The 17,360-nt window shown below is 45.6% G+C and overlaps 1 protein-coding gene across 1 annotated transcript; it reads right to left on the bottom strand.

The window, feature by feature from the left end:
• Positions 1-1,913: 1,913 nt before the first annotated feature.
• LOC106403361 lies at positions 1,914-4,235 on the bottom strand. Its single transcript, XM_013844202.2, has one exon. It carries the CDS (start codon positions 4,233-4,235, stop codon positions 1,914-1,916), a length of 2,322 nt encoding a protein of 773 aa, XP_013699656.2.
• Between the last annotated feature and the right edge of the window lie 13,125 nt (positions 4,236-17,360).

The following is a 17,360-nucleotide window of genomic DNA, read 5'->3' on the forward strand; positions in this document are numbered from 1 at the left end:
CTCCCAGGTAAAAAAAAACAATAACTCTCTCACATACAAATAAATACTAAATTTTTGTCCCTAAAACCAAATTATTCCTACAGATGTTGTTGGCCGCATATGCCTCATCCAAGGAAGTGATTTATATAACCACTACACAGATTCAAAAATCATCATTGGATTGTGTTTAGACATGTACTAACTTTTTATTAAATAACAATTGGTTTACAACTAAACAAAATATAATACAATAATTATTTGTAGATCAAAATTGGTACGTCTAACTTTATGGGACAAGGAAGCGTCTAATTTCAGGGAGTTAAATCACATATATACCAGGAAAAACCAAGTATCATTCCACGGTTACATGAAGGTAATAAACTAAACATAAAGTTTATGTCAAAATAAATGCTTACAAATATTTGACTTTTTCAGGAAAACTATCACTCACAACCACACCTGGATCGCGCTTCTACTTTGACAACGATATTGGTATCATACAACGCTTTCAAAAGAGGAATAAACTGTTATCCTAAGCCTCATAGCAAACGACACCAGCCAACTTTTAAAAAATTTACGTTACCGCTTTCTACGTCAATTAAATAGGTACACTCAAATACTATTTTCTCTTACGAATATTGAATTCCTCAAAACAATTTATTATTCAAACTTACTGTTGTTTTTTTTAAAAAAAAATGATCACTGCTTCCAACGTCTTCGCATTATAAAATAAACAAAACATAACTTACCCTTTCAGAAACTTCAAAACTCCCAATTTTAATTGAACTGGACTTTTATTAAACATGTAATCCGTGCGAAGCGCGGACACCGACCCTAGTTAGAATAATAAATTCCAAATTGATTTGGATGCTGGAAAGGATAGAAATATTTCCAAAAATCCAGGAGATCGTATGACTCCAGAAAATTCTACTGACCAATGATATGCTGTGAAAACTAGCATCAGATTCACATAGGTGATCCGTCTTGAACATGTAGAAATATAAACAAAAACCAAGAAAATGTGAAGTTACGTCCTATTATGTCAATATATACATAACAATTTACAAAAAAATCGAAAGAAAATAGTTACAAGTCTTAGCTGCTGATTCCCCCGTAATGCAATGGAAATCAGAAATATACAACTCCGGAACAATGTTAAATTTAATTTCAAGTTTGATACCAGGTAATAAATAGAAAAACAAAAAATACCCTATTACAAAAAGTAAGACAAAATTGTAGGTTTGTATGTTTCAAGAAATAGCAAGTTCATATTTTCAAAAAGTTGCAAGTTTTTAAAGATTTTTTTTATATATTTTACTAATTATTTTTAGTTTTATTTAAGTTTAGACATAATTAAGACGTGACATTTAAAATTATAAATAAGGGTGAAATCAGATTATCATTACTTTTAAGTGTTACTAGGACAATGTTTTGCGGAGAAAAAGAAGGTGCATGAGTTTTTGTTCTCTTTTAGCAAATCTTTTAAGTTATGAAACACGTGAATCATATGAAAACTTTCTATTACGTTTCAACGGAACGTTAGATTCAAAAAGTTTTGCTTCTAGCTGCTATTTGTTTTTTATGAACGACAGAATAAAAAGAAAAATATTTGTAAAGAAGAGAAGAGAGGAGAACAATGTCAAAGAAACATAGCATGACTTTTTTTTTCTCTTTTAGCAAATCTTTTAAGTTATGAAACACGTGAATCATATGAAAACTTTCTTTTACGTTTCAACGGAACGTTAGATTCAAAAAGTTTTGCTTCTAGCTGCTATTTTTTTTTTGATGAACGACAGAATAAAAAGAAAAATATTTGTAAAGAAGAGAAGAGAGGAGAACAATGTCAAAGAAACATAGCGTCAACACCATGGATGGCGTAGATTGACTGTTCTTTTTTTTTTGAACAACAACAAACTTTATATTAAAAACTTGGTTCAGACCCGAAGAGTGGCCGGTTCAATACAAAGTGCAGATTTAGCTAGCGAGTCAGCCGCAGAGTTCTGCTCTCGCGGAATAAAAGAAAGCAGAAAAAACATAAAACGGGAAAATAGATACTCGATATCCATTAAAACTCCATAGAGCTCCATTGGAAATTTCTTCGAGTTGACTGCTCTAACGAGCACTTGAGAGTCGGAGCGCATCCAGACGTTGGGGAGGTTAGCAGCGTGTGCTGCACGGATTGCTTCCCGTAGGGCCAAGGCCTCTGCGAGGAGTGGTGACGAGACAAAAGGAGAAGCAGAGGAGCCCGACACTTGTGGCGTTGTAGTGGTGCTGCCTAGAATCCATCCCAGGCCTGCCCGCTTAGTGGTTGTAGTCCAAGCTGCGTCAGAGTTACAGAGCGCTGTCTCCGGTGGAAAGGATATAGCTGGTAGGTAGGGAGAAGCTGGTGGTGGAGAGTCGGGTTTCTTTTCCTGACCCAGCATCCATTCCCTCGCATTACATAAGGCGTTTGTTACAATAGAGATGGCTGGCGATGTTCTGTTCTCGAAGAGAAGCCGGTTCCTAGCAGTCCAGATATTCCAGCATAGCCAAGAGAAGAAGTCAGATGCAATACCCGAAGGGGGAAGACAGACCAGCCTCGATGCTGCGGTGAGGGCGCTGTGAACTGAGGCAGAGCTGATGAAGTCCAGGTTTGGTTTGATGGGGGCTAGTGCCCATACTTGTTGGGCAAAAGGACATTCGAAGATAAGGTGGACTCCTGTTTCGATGCCTCCGCAGTGAGGGCAGTTGGTGTTAGACATCATGCCTCTTGCTTGTAGGTTTGCTCCAAGCGGGAGAGCTCCTTGCGCTAATTTCCAGAGAAACAGCTTGAGTTTTGGCGATGTATCCACTGCCCAGATAGCCTTACTCCAATTAAAGGGGGCCATAAGTAACTGATGAGCTTGTCCTCTGGTGTCTTCTATCAAGGAGTAGTAGCCAGATCGTACACTATAGATACCATCCTTAGATCCATGCCAGCAAAAGATGTCCTCCATATTATGGGCGCTTGGGCGGATCAGATAGATTAGGTGAGCTACCTGCGGGCATGTTGCTTCGATCTTTGTGTGATTCCACTCATTTGAACCTCTAATCATAAGGTCTGCAACAACAAGGTCTCTGTCGATCTCTCTTGGTGGGCCAAGAATCCTCATATCCTCGGAGCTGGATAACCACGAATCAGACCAAACTTTTGTTGAGTTTCCATTGCCTATCACCTTCCTAAGATGTCTAATTAACAGGTCTCTTCCAGCAATGATCCCTCTCCAGCCATGTGACGTGGATGAGGGGCAGGGGACTGTCAAGAAACTCCCTTTGTAGCAGTACTTTCCTAAGAGAGTTCGAGCCAGTAGACAGTCCGGCTTGGTGACTAGACGCCAAGCTAATTTTCCAAGCATAGCTATATTGAAGGCCTGTATATCCCTAAACCCAAGTCCGCAAGAATCTTTTGAAGTCGAAAGAGTGTCCCAAGAGACCCAACATATTTTGCGGGTGGAAGGATCCGCATCCCACCAGAACCGGGTCAAGGCTGATTGTATGCTGTTACATAGTCCCACGGGGAGGAGGAAGCATGACATAGAGTAGGTAGGTGTAGCTGTCAATACCGACTTGAGCATGGTGAGTTTCCCGGCCGCTGATAACCGGCGAGAAGACCAGGAGGCGGCTTTGATCTTGATTCGTTCCACAATGGAGGAGAAAAGGTCACGCTTCTTTCTTGTAAAAAGCTCAGGTAGTCCTAGATATTTGCCTACCCCTCCCTCTTTAGCTATACCAAGGGTTTGTTTAACACTGATTCGTGTTTCCTGTGGTGTTTTCGCTGAAAAGGAGATAGAGGACTTGTCTGTGTTTATGAGCTGACCCGAAGCTAGTTCGTACTGGTGGAGAATAGCATGAAGCGTTGAGGCGTTGCTTGTAGTGGCTTTGATAAAAAACATGGTATCATCCGCAAAGAGGAGATGGGTTAGTCTCGGGCAACGTCTAGCCACCCGAATCCTAGTAAGATCGCCACTGTTCTGAGCCCGGCAGCAGAGACCCGAAAGGACCTCTCCGCAGAGGATGAAAATGTAGGGTGAGAGGGGATCGCCCTGTCGGATGCCTCTATCCGGAACCACCATCTCCCGGGCAGTGTCGTTGATAAGAAAAGAGTACGAGACTGTGGAGATGCATTGCATGATCCAGTTGACCCAGATAGCACTGAAGCCTAACCGTTCGAAGACAGCTTTGATGAAGCTCCACTCGAGTCTATCGTACGCTTTACTCATATCAGTTTTGACCGCCATGAAGCAGTTAATCTGAGCTTCCGATGTCTTGAGTTAGTGGAGGACTTCATGCGTTATCAAGACATTATCGGAAATGGCCCTTCCGGGTAGGAAAGCCGATTGGCTCTCAGAGATAATGTCGCCGAGAATAGGTCGAAGCCGCAGAGAAAGGATTTTTGAGATGACTTTGTAATAGACATTGCATAGTGCAATGGGTCGGAACTCCGCAACTGTCTTCGCTGTATGTGTTTTGGGAATGAGGCGCACATGCGTTGCGTTGATACCCGTCGGCATGATCCCGGTAGCAAAGAAACTGCGAACTTCTGAAACGATCGCAGGACCGACTGCCGGCCAGTTGGACTGGAAAAAGCAGGCCGAGAATCCATCGGGTCCCGGAGCCTTGTCCGGGTGAATGGAGAACAAGGCTCTCTTGATTTCCCCGGCTGTTGGCATAGAGGTCAAGGAAGCATTCATTGCTTCTGAGATGCAGGGATTCAGCGCTTGGGCTACTGTCGCTGTGCCATCAAATCCAGCTGACGTGAATATGTTGCTAAAGTATCGGGCTATCTCTGATGCAATCTGGTCTTCCTCGTATAGGGTGTTACCCTCAGAGCTTTCCATAACACTGAGCTTGTTCCGAGCTCTTCTCCCTTTTGAGACCGCATGGAAGAAGCTTGTGTTCCTATCTCCTAAGGTCAACCAAAGAAGCCTACTTCTTTGTCTCCAGAACTCTTCCTCAGCCTTGTAGGCTTCCAGGAGAGCAGTGTTAAGAGTTGAGATAATAGCTTCCTCTACTGTAGGGTCTGCCATAGCCGTATCTAATTTGCTTTTGAGATCCTCAATTGCCTTCCGGCTATTTGTATGATGTGATCTGCACCAGGAAACAATAGCTCTTCGACACTGTGTGAGCTTGTGCGAAACAGAGGCTGATGGCGAAGCTTCCCAAGCGGTCTTGATTAGATCCTTGACTTCTGGTACGTCCTTCAGCCGTCTATCATAACGGAAAATTCTACCAGATTTCCTCATACTTGCGCTGAAGGCACTATGGACTGGCCTATGGTCTGATGCTTCGAACTTCAAGTAGTTGCATCTTCCTTGTGAGAATGCGTCAAACCAGGCGCTATTTACTAGAGTTCTGTCTAGGCGGCTGTGAATGAGGTGGGTGTGGTGCTGTCCTCGCCAGGAGAGGCAGTTGCCCGTATAACGTAGATCGAACAGGTCATTTCGAGCCAGGAAGTTTCTGAAGTTGAAGAAAGAGCTCTCTGCTCTTAGCGGGCCACCTGATTTTTCACTATTCTCTAAGATATCATTGAAGTCTCCGGTCAAATTCCATGGCCCATTTCGGTCCGAGGCCATATCAGATATATTATTCCATACTGTGGCGCGTTTTGAGATATCCGGTTCACCATACACGAAAGTTGCATTGACATTGATTCCTTTAAAGATTGACTGTTCAAGTGTTTCAAGTGTGGTATTTCTCCGCCTAGTGAGGTTTCTTCTTTCTTTCACTCTCTTTATCCACCACTACTGGTATCACATTTTTGTGATTTTTCTCTAACTTGAATCGAAAGCCCATCTATTGTGACTGTGAATTTAATTCTTGGTTATTGCAATTGTTAACTATTATCTAAAATTTGAGATATTTGCAAATGCCAAGTGTGTAGCAATATAAGAAGTTTAAAATGTGTGCAAATGTGCAGCCTCTACAGCGAGAGAAAGGAGCTTGAAACAAAAAAATGTTGAATTCAGAAAATAATATTAGTGACAAAGTTGTCTACATTGAAAGTTGAAAGATATATTAACCAATATATAAAAGAGATGGATCAATCCACTTATGAACATCATCTAATTTAACACTGTAGATTTTTTAGTTGCACAACTTGTTTATGAGACTTATCTCAATCATTATGTAGTGAATCTTTTTCACACAATTGTATGTTTAGAATATGTACAAAATAACATATTGATATGGTTGAAGTACATTGCAATTGGCCATTTGTTGTATATAAGTACAGATGGAGTTTTGTTTTCAAACTTTGGGTTTTGGTGAATTTGTGTTTGGTACATGTGAAGGGAGATGATGTTTTATGGTCATTGTAACCTTCTCTTTTTTCGGACATATTATTACACTAGAAATCACACCAATACAAAGAACTAGATATTGTAATCTCACATCAATCATAAGCTCCATTCACAATATCATGTCAGATCATGAACCAAAGAGACTCTTTCAGCCTCCTATATACTCTCAACTCCCTTTTTACATTTATTGAAAACTCTAACCATAAACAGTCTTCATCGAATATAAGCTTCCATGCTTATGTTCATGTAGGTGCCAAGTCAGCACTATCTCCGTACTTATCAATATCCCTTTCATAAGACAACTTTCATCTAAGGCCCTGTTCGTTTGTACATCTGGAAAATGCATCCAGATGGTCCATCTAGATGTATCATCCAGATGCTCCATCTGGGTGTTGTTCGTTTCTTCATTTCGTTCATGCATCCAGATGAATCATCTGAATGCAACTATGTTCGTTTGCTTTTCATTTTTTTAACTTCCATCTGCATCCAGGTGGACTTGTTAATAAAATGACTAAAATATAACTTTTTACGTTTCAACGGAAAAATAGCATTTTTACGGTTTTGGCCGAAAATATTTTTGCGGTTTTTGAGGAAATATGTGTGTTTTCGCGAAAAAGTGCATTTTTATGGTTTTGGCGGAAAAATATGTTTTATAGGTTTGGCAGAAAAATACGTTTTTGCGGTTTGGACGGAAAAAGTGTGTTTTGAAGTTTTGGCGCAAAAAGTGTTTTTGACGGGAAAAGTTTTTTTTCACGATTTTGGCGGGAAAAGTTATTTTTGCGGTTTTGACGGGAAAATATATTTTTCCGGTTTTGGCGGGAAAATACATTTTTTCCGGTTTTGGCGGGAAAATACATTTTTCCGGTTTTGGCGGGAAAATACATTTTTTCGGGTTTTGGCGGGAAAATGCGCTTTTCCGGTTTTGGCGGGAAAATACATTTTTCCGGTTTTGGCGGGAAAATGCGCTTTTCCGGTTTTGGCGGGAAAATACATTTCCGGTTTTGGCGGGAAAATACGTTTTTCCGGTTTTGGCGGGAAAATAAGTTTTTTTTTTTTTGGGTTTGGCGGGAAAATACATTTTTCCGGTTTTGGCGGGAAAATGTGTTTTCCGGTTTTGGTGGAAAAATTCAGTTTTCTGGTTTTGGCAGAAAAATTCTGTTTTCCAGTTTTGGCGGGAAAATTCTGTTTTCCGGTTTTGGCGGGAAAATTGTGTTTTTTTGGTTTTGGCGAGAAAATTGTGTTTTTTGGTTTTGGCGGGAAATTTGTGTTTTTCGGTTTTGGCGGGAAAATTGTGTTTTTCAATTTTGGTGGAAAAATGCGTTTTTCCGGTTTTGGTGGGAAAATTCTGTTTTCTGGTTTTGGTGGGAAAATACCATTTTTCAGTTTTGGCAGGAAAATTCCATTTTTCGGTTTTGGCGAGAAAATTGTGTTTTTCGGTTTTGGCGAAAAAATGCGTTTTTTTTTTGTTTTGGCGAGAAAATGCGTTGTTTCCGGTTTTGGTAGGAATATGCGTTTTTTGGGTTTTGGTCGAAAAATGTGGTTTTACTGGTTTAGCCGAAAAAATGTGTTTTAATGAAACATGTGTGTTTTATGTTTTTTGCGGAAAAATGCATCTTGCGGTTTTGGCGGAAAAGTGTGTTTTTCCGTTTTTGCGAGAAAATGTATTTTTTGGTTATAGTGGAAAAAAGTATATGCAAAAAAACTGAATTTACGGTTTGAAAATAATATTTTGATTTTAAAAGGTCATTTTTGTCATTTGTCATTTTGGACTGAACTAAATGCATCTGCATCCAGATGCACCATCAAGACTCACCTTCATTTGGGTGAGAATTTGAGATGAGTTTTTAAAAATTCAGCTGGGTGATCCATCTGGATGTAGCATTATAATGCACTAAACGAACATCAATTTGCATCTTCACCCAGATGGATCACCTGGGTGAGCAAACGAACAGGCCTAACAGATACCTTGCTTTTGTTTTGATTTTTTTTTTGGTCAAAGCTTTAGTTTTGATTTTAAGTACCAAATTAGATAGAAATATTAACTGAGGTTAAACCATTTGAAAACTAAACAAGTGAAATATAAACACTTGAAAAACAAAACTCTCGGTATCTAGCGCCCTCCAACTGTCATCAAATTGTACTTTCACTCCTTAATCGTGTAAACCTATTGTCAAAGTTTAAGAGCGGGCAAGCATAGAATCCAAGCCGTCTTGTCAAAGTAGTGTGCGTGACTTTTAATCACGTGGCTGTGTGTTCGATGTCCACAGACGGCGATCTTCATTTCTCTTTTTACTGTTTTTTCTCTCTAAATTATGTAAAAAAGAAAAGCTCAAAAAGTATTGTGGTTTTTGGCCGCCCAACCCTAATAGCTTCGGGTCGATTAAAATAAAAACAAACCTAATTGCCAACACGAAGTCAGAGTTGTCTCTGGGTGAACTCCGTCGTTCCTGGTCGTGATCAACATGGAGACCGCGAGCGAGGCAGGGATGAGTAACACGGTGATGTGTGTGTTAACAGACCCAGAAGGAACTCACTTAGGTTCTTCAATGTATATTCCTCAGACTGCTGGTCCTCTCCAGCTTACTCAGCTCGTCAACAAGTTCCTCAACAACGTAACACCATCTTCTTTTCACCTTTTCTGAAGTATAACTTCTTCGAAGGAAATGATTTTGCAGAAACTTTTGTTTAGTTACTCTGTTAATTGTTAATTGTCCAGGAGGATATGTTGCCTTACAGTTTCTATGTCTCAGAAACTCTGTGTTGTAGAGGATGGATTTAATCATCCCACAAGACCCAAGGAATAGAAGGCCTGGCCCAGACCAAGGAAAGCGATGGCTCGAAGAGTCGGCTTAAACCGGTTGATTACTCGGCTTGCCTCTACAGTATCTCGAGTCGAGCGACGCCGACTAAGAGGCACACAGCTCGGCGACCGCTCGGACGAATGCGGGCCTCTCGGCCCAATAAGGAAGGCCCACGAAGACGACTTAAGCTAGGTCAAGAACGACACATCAGAGGGCTATATAAGGAGAAGGAAGAGAAACGAGAAGAGGATCCGAAATCATCTGACTAACACTTGGCGGCTAGATTAGGGTTTTCACCTTTGCTTCATCTTGCCGGTATCTGTACTTTTCCGGTAACTCATCGAGTTGCCGGCTTCTCTTCTGTCGCATTCTCTTTACTTCTCTTGTAACCGACTGAACGTCTTTTCCGACCATAATAAAACGTCTTTGTTAAACCCACATCTCTTTATCACCGTTTTCCGATCAAACAGTTGGCGCCCACCGTGGGGCCTTTTTAGCAAAGTAACGTTAGTACTATGGTTGTCAGCAACGACAGTTCTTCGTCTGGCGAGGAGCGCGAAGCCCTCGAGGTGATGCCGGCTCCCGAGGTAACACCTACGCCTACACCAGTAACTCCGCTACCCCCTCCTGCGTCCATGGAAACCATCTTGGCACGCCTCGCCCTGCAAGAAGCGGCGCAGAAGGCGGCGGTCGACCAAATCACAGCGATAGCAAAAATACTCGCCCCTATCGCTGCAAACGCCGAAGCTTCAACGGCGCAGTACCGTCGACACCTGTTCGCCACTGAACGAACCACCAACGTAGCACCTGCGCGGGATAACAATTACCAGAGCGCCGGTAACAGCAACCAGAGCGCCGGTAACGACATCAACGCAGACACCGCAAGCGAGCTAGCCGCGTTGAAACAGTCGGTCCTCGACATCAACTCAAAGATCCACCAGGTGACGACCTCGGCGCCCCAAATCGAGCACGTACTCGCGGAATCTCTTCGCACACCCTTCACGCAAAGGGTCACCGGCGTACGGCTCCAGAAGATGGAGAAACTTCGTCTTCCAACCTTCAAGGGTCTCTCCGACCCTTCTACTCATGTTACGTCCTTCAACATAGCGATGCGACGCGCAAATCTGACCGACGAAGACAAAGACGCCGGCTTTTGCCAACTCTTTGTCGAAACCCTAGAGGGACCGGCCCTTACTTGGTTCACAGGCCTCAGAGAAAACTCCGTCGATTGTTTCCACGACCTCTCGACGGCCTTCCTGAAGAATTATATCATGTTCACCAACCAAGAAACGACCGTGTCCGACCTGTGGAACCTCACTCATACCAGCGGCCAAAGCCTCCGCGACTTCATGGAAAAGTTCAAGGCTATCGTCTCGAAAGTTGATATTCCTGATCCTATCGCTGTCGAGTCTCTGATGAATACCTTGCACGTTGACTCCACGTTCCGTCAGGATCTCTACCGATACCCGACGAAATCTGTGTCTGACGCCATCGCTCGCTCAAACAACTTCATCCGCATGGAAGAAGACACAAGAGCAAAGTTTGCAAAAGAAGCAGCAGCGAAACAGCGACCCGCCCGAACAAACGACACCCGCCCTGAGCCCCGCCAGCACTCCTCCGGTGGGAACACCACTCAGAAGCGAGGCTACGTTAGCTCGGTCGACGACGAGGAATCGCCAAAGACAGCAGCCGTCACGCGAGAGAAAGCCTGAAACCACTGGGATCGAGACTCCGCCTCGAAGCAATCAAAGTCGTCCGAACCAGCGAGTTCAAACTCTGAGGAGCCAAAGAAATGGTGCCTCTACCACAAAAGGGATTCCCATGATACGAAAGAGTGCAAAGTCCTCATCGGGCAATTTTTCGACGGAATTACCAACGGGACAATTCAAATGCCCACCTCTCCAACGACACCGAAAAACACCAAAAGTTGGAGTAAGAACAAGGAGAAGAAGGCACAGAAGTCTCAGCAGAACACGGCCCCTAGCGAGGAAAGAGCGAGCCCTGAGCGCACTCCTGTCAACAACGTCGGCCCCGCCAACGACTCATCAGAAGACGAACATCCGCGTCGCCGGCGACGAGTGGAAGTCATACTCTCTCGCCCTTGTGACTCTTCTGACGACGACTCCTCGACAATGCAATCAGATTTACGCGACAAACTGAACAGCAAAGTCGAGCAATCTCTCACTTCCCCGACAACAGACAAAGATCTGCGTACCCTATTGAAGCGAAAGAACGCTACGAACGAACACGTCGGAAGCGCCGACCTCCGCGCGACCATCTCAAAATCCAGCGCCAGGGGGATAGGTCAACACGGCGACCTTCGCGACCAGCTCAATTCAAAGGCCGATGACCTGCGAATCCAACTCAACCGTTCAAAAGGGTCCGATCTGCGACGACGTCTCGAATCAAAAAAGAAAAAGCCCGCAGAAACTCTTCAATTCGAGAACACAACCGATGACTTAAGGAAGCAACTCGAATCAATGCGAGCTACCCGCAATCCGCACATTAGCGTAATCATGGGAGGATCACCTCCTTGCGGCGACTCAGTTCGAGCTGTCAAAGACTACAAACGACAAGCCACCACCTCCAAGAACTGGCCGCCTCCAGTCGAAAATGATCACCAGATCACTTTTTCGGCACTGGATACCAAGGGCATCCATACGCCACACAACGATCCTCTCCTCGTCGACCTCGACATCGGAGAATGCCTAGTCGCAAAAGTCCTTATCGACACCGGCAGCTCGGTCGATCTCATCTTTCGCGACACACTGGACAAAATGGGAGTCGATTTGAGAGATATGAAGCCTTCCTCTCGCACGCTCACTGGCTTCAACGGGGCCTCGGAGCAAATGATCGGAACAATTCGTCTTCCAGTATACGCAGGTGGTATAACCCGTACCGTCAAGTTCTCCGTCATCCGAGCCAAAGCACCCTACAATGCCATCCTCGGAACACCATGGTTGCATTCCATGAAAGCCGTTCCCTCGACGTACCATCAATGCGTCAAGTTTCCCGGCAAAGACGGCAAAACACAGACGATTCGGGGAGATCAACAAGCCGCGAGAGAACTGCTGATTGCAACTGTAAAGATGCAGCAACAGGCTTCCCTCGTCAACTCCGTCAGTAAACCACTCAGCAAGATATACCCCCAGAAGGAGGAAGTTCGCGAAGTCGCAATCGATGAATCCGACCCAACGAAAATCATCCGAGTTGGCGTCTACCTGTCCGACGACATATGTTCAAAGATCATCTCTTTCATCAAAGACAACGCTTCAACGTTCGCCTGGAAGACCTCCGACATGAAGGGTATCGACCCCGCAGTTACTTCCCATGAACTGCACGTCGACCCGACGTTCAAACCCATCCGACAGAAGCGACGGAAACTCGGTCCAGAAAGATCTAAAGCAGTGAACGACGAAGTCGACAGGCTCCTCGACGCGGGTTTTATCACCGAAGTTCGATACCCTGAATGGTTAGCCAACCCGGTCGTCGTCAAGAAGAAGAACGGCAAATGGCGCATATGCGTCGATTTCACGGACCTCAACAAGGCATGCCCAAAGGACAGTTACCCACTCCCTCACATCGATCGTCTCGTCGAATCAACTGCCGGTAACGAACTCCTAACCTTCATGGACGCTTTCTCGGGCTACAACCAGATCTTGATGCATCCCGATGATCGCGAGAAGACAGCATTCATCACCGACAGAGGGACTTATTGCTACAAGGTGATGCCCTTCGGGCTAAAAAACGCCGGTGCGACTTATCAGCGACTCGTTAACCGAATGTTCGCTGATCAGCTTGGCAACACCATGGAAGTGTACATCGACGATATGTTGGTGAAATCGCTCAAGGCCGACGACCACCTAAATAACTTACGCGACTGCTTCAAGATCTTGAACGACTATGGGATGAAACTTAACCCGGCCAAATGTACCTTCGGTGTCACCTCTGGGGAATTCCTCGGCTACATCGTCACTCAGCGAGGAATCGAAGCTAACCCCAAGCAGATCTCGGCGATTCTCGATCTTCCAAGCCCGAAAAACAGCCGCGAAGTGCAGCGACTAACGGGACGCATAGCAGCTCTCAACAGGTTCATCTCGCGATCGACCGACAAGTGTCTTCCCTTCTACGAGCTACTAAGGGGAAACAAGAGGTTCGTCTGGGATGAAAAATGCGAAGAGGCATTCAATCAACTCAAGCATTATCTCACGACCCCACCCGTGCTATCGAAGCCAGAAGCCGGCGACACACTGTCTCTCTACATCGCCGTCACATCCTCCGCCGTCAGCAGCGTATTGATTCGAGAAGATAGGGGAGAACAGAAACCAATCTTTTACACAAGTAAAAGAATGACGGAGCCTGAGACGAGATATCCAACACTCGAAAAGATGGCCCTAGCTGTCGTCACCTCGGCAAGAAAACTGCGACCCTACTTCCAGTCGCACACGATCGAAGTACTGTCCAACCAACCACTCAGAACGGTTATGCAAAATACTAACCAATCGGGGCGGTTGACCAAATGGGCGATGGAGCTGAGCGAACATGACATCGTATACAAGAATCGCACAGCAGCAAAGTCACAAGTCCTTGCCGACTTCTTGATCGAGTTGACGCCAGAGCTGGAACAAGACCTCATCCTACCAAGCGTAAACTGGATCCTCCACGTCGACGGTTCATCCACGAGTAAAGGATCAGGAGCAGGAGTGCAATTGCAATCACCAACAGGAGAACTCATCCGACAGTCATTCAGTTTCGGTTTCGCGGCATCAAACAACGAAGCTGAGTACGAATCCCTCATCGCGGGACTCCGTCTCGCCAAAGCGGTGAAAGCCAAACGAATCAGCGCTTACTGCGACTCTCAACTCGTCGTAAGCCAGTACCTCGGTGATTACGACGTCCGCAACGACAGGATGGACGCCTACCTCAAACTCGTCCAAGACCTCACGCGAGACTTCGAGTTCTTCGAACTCACGAAGGTTCCTCGCGGAGAAAATGTTTGTGCCGACGCCCTCGCCGCTCTGGGAAGCAAGCTACATGACCAGGTCAAAAGGACAATCCCGATCCATAAAATCGAGAAACCAAGCATCGATACGAAGGCAGAACAGGCCGCGATTATAGCAGCGATCAACGACGCGATGGACATTGACGAAGTGGAATCCCCCTCGCCAGATGATCACTCAACGGATTGGCGTAAGGAACTCATTGATTACCTCGCGGAAGGTTTACTGCCCGTCGAAAAATGGGATGCCCGGCGACTGAAACGACGCAGCACGCACTACGTCGTCATGGACGGGGAACTACACCGATGGACTGCAACAAAGGTACTACTCAAGTGTATCGCCGGCGAAGAAACAAGACTCGTCATGGCCGAAACACACGAAGGAGCAGCAGGCAACCACTCGGGCGGGCGAGCTCTCGCACTAAAAGTTAAAAACCTCGGATTCTACTGGCCAACAATGAACGCCGACTGCGAGACATACGCGCGCAAATGCGATAAGTGCCAGCGTCACGCCAAAACCATACACAGCCCAACGGAGTTTCTCCACACCTTGACTGCTCCATACCCATTTATGCGATGGGGAATGGACATCATTGGTCCGATGCCGGCATCCCGACAAAAGAAATTCATCCTGGTCCTCACCGATTACTTCACCAAATGGGTTGAAGCCGAAGCCTACGCCAGCATAACCGACAAGGAGGTACAAAACTTCGTCTGGAAGAACATAATCTGCCGACACGGGCTCCCATACGAGATAATCACGGACAACGGTTCGCAATTCATCTCGCATCACTTCAAGGGCTTCTGCGACAGATGGCGCATTCGACTCAACATGTCGACACCGAGAAACCCGCAAAGTAATGGTCAAGCCGAATCGACGAACAAGACCATCATAGACGGTCTGAAGAAACGACTCGACTTAAAGAAAGGTTGCTGGGCAGACGAACTGGATGGTGTCCTGTGGTCTCATAGAACCACTCCTCGCGGAGCGACGAAGACTACACCCTTCTCAATGGCCTACGGCATCGAGGCAATGGCTCCTGCAGAAGTGAACGTGACGAGTCTACGCCGATCACGAATGCCACAGAACACTGAACTCAACCGCGACATGCTCCTCGACGCACTCGACGATATCGAGGAAAAGCGCGACCAAGCGTTACTCCGTATCCAGAATTACCAGCATCAAATCGAGAGCTATTACAACAAAAAGGTCAAGTCGCGTCCTCTCGAAATGGGCAACCTTGTCTTAAGAAAGGTCTTCGAAAACACTAAGGAGTGGAAAGCCGGCAAGCTCGGAGCCAACTGGGAAGGACCATACAAGATAGTCGAAGTCATCAAGCCAGGAGTATACCGCCTCGAGACTTCGACAGGCGAAGCAGTACCGAGAGCCTGGAACTCCAAACATCTCCGCCTCTTCCATCCTTAATCAGGGAAAATACCAACCCGAGTAAATGCGCCACAAAGGCCACTTTTACTCGCAATTTACTGATCGAGTAAACGCGCCACAAAGGCCGCTTTTACTCGAAAAAAAAAAAAAAAAAAAAAAAAAAAAAAAAAAAAATCGAGTAAATGCGCCACAAAGGCCACTTTTACTCGCAATCTAAGAACTACGAATGGCTTGATTCCCGCAAAGGGATACGTAGGCAGCCCAAAGGAAAAGGGTCCAGCCGAAAAAAAAAAATATATATAAACCCTCCCCGAGGAATCGATCTCCGAAGCAGACGATCACTTAAACGATGCCTACACGAGCACGCCCCGGCTCCTCGAACAAACGTATCGGCACTCGCATCCCACGTCGAATACGTCCTGATCAGACACATATTCACGGGAATCGACCACGTTGCGACCTAAACCAACATGGCCGAGACAATGACTCCAATTCATCCTATAATTAACTAAGTAAGGTCTGGCCAACCAAACGCTTGAAAATTACATTAGGATCGACTCGGAACCGTCAAAGTCGAAAACTCTTAATTAACGACTTAAAGTGGCAAACGGTCGCGACTCAAAGAGGTCGATTGAGACAAAGTCATAACAAGTTTAAAATTATAACGATTCGACATCTCGAACAGCATTTACACCGAACGAACTGAGTCACTTCAAATCTTGAGAAATCACGATTTTGATAGACAAATCTAAGATAAGTAAATCAGTTCAAATCACCAAAAGAGTTCAAGATGGCGAGAAAACAACAAAACAAAAGCCTCGAGGGCAAAGGTTCGAAAAATTACAACAATGAGTCATATAAGACTCGAAAGAAAACAACATACAAGAGACGCTAATCCTCTCGGTCGCTCTCACGATCGTTGAGGGCAGAAAGCTCCGAAGCCCTAACACTCGACTCGCGAGCAATCTCCTCGTTACCTCGACGAGATCCTTCAGCCGAAGTATCCGAGAGTACGAGGACAGGAGCACCGTCTTCAGCAGCGTTGGTCCCCCGATTAGGCGTCTCCCCCTCAAACGCAGCCGAAGAACCCTCTACAAAAGGCGTCGGCTCGTCACGACGTCCATCGATTGGATCAGAAGGCAGAGTAACAAGATTTGCTGCGGTCTCTGGATCAATCAGACTGACGTTGGACCCGTAAGGATCAAGACTCGCCAAAATACGAGCATCTACAAACTGGGAATCCAGTACAAGAGGAGAAAGCGTGAGATCCCCCTCGGGTATCTCGCCAACCTTGAGCTCCTCGGCCTCCTGCTCGTACTTCTTCTCTTGCTCCGCGAAAAGATCGATCGTGGCTTGCAAGATGTCGCTCCCAGCCCTCTTTAAGGCTTCAAGGCATTTCCTGGTCCCAAAAGCTTGGCTATGAAGCAACCGAGCCTTGTCGTAAAGACTTCGGCGTTCCTCTCGGGAGCGAATCTTGGCGAAACGACGATTAGCCTTTGCAGACATCTCGGCTTCAACCCTTCCTCTTTCCTTCGTCACTTCCAAGATCCTGGAATCCCTAAGGCGCTTCATCTCTCTTTCATGAGATGCAGCGAGTGAAGCCTTCTCGCTCCCGAGCTCGGCATTCTTCTGCTCGAGCTCATGGATAACCCCGCGAGACGCCACCAAATCGGCCTTGAGTTCGTCTCTTCGAGCTATCGCGCGAGTGACCATCCCATTGAGCCTCTCAACGTTAGCCTTTGACGTACTTAGCCGACGAGCAGAAGTTTCCTCTTTCTCCGCGTGCTCCTTCTTGGCCAGCTCAAGTTCAGTCGAGACTCCTTTCAGGGCAGTGTCGTATTTGTCGATTACGACATTCATCGCGCCGTCTCCCTAAA

This window comes from Brassica napus, chromosome A10, assembly GCF_020379485.1.
Source record: "Brassica napus cultivar Da-Ae chromosome A10, Da-Ae, whole genome shotgun sequence".
NCBI lineage: Eukaryota > Viridiplantae > Streptophyta > Magnoliopsida > Brassicales > Brassicaceae > Brassica > Brassica napus.

Excerpts from the sequence above, each read along its gene's own strand:
- LOC106403361 (XM_013844202.2), bottom strand. The coding sequence starts at position 4,235 with ATGGCGGTCAAAACTGATATGAGTAAAGCGTACGATAGACTCGAGTGG.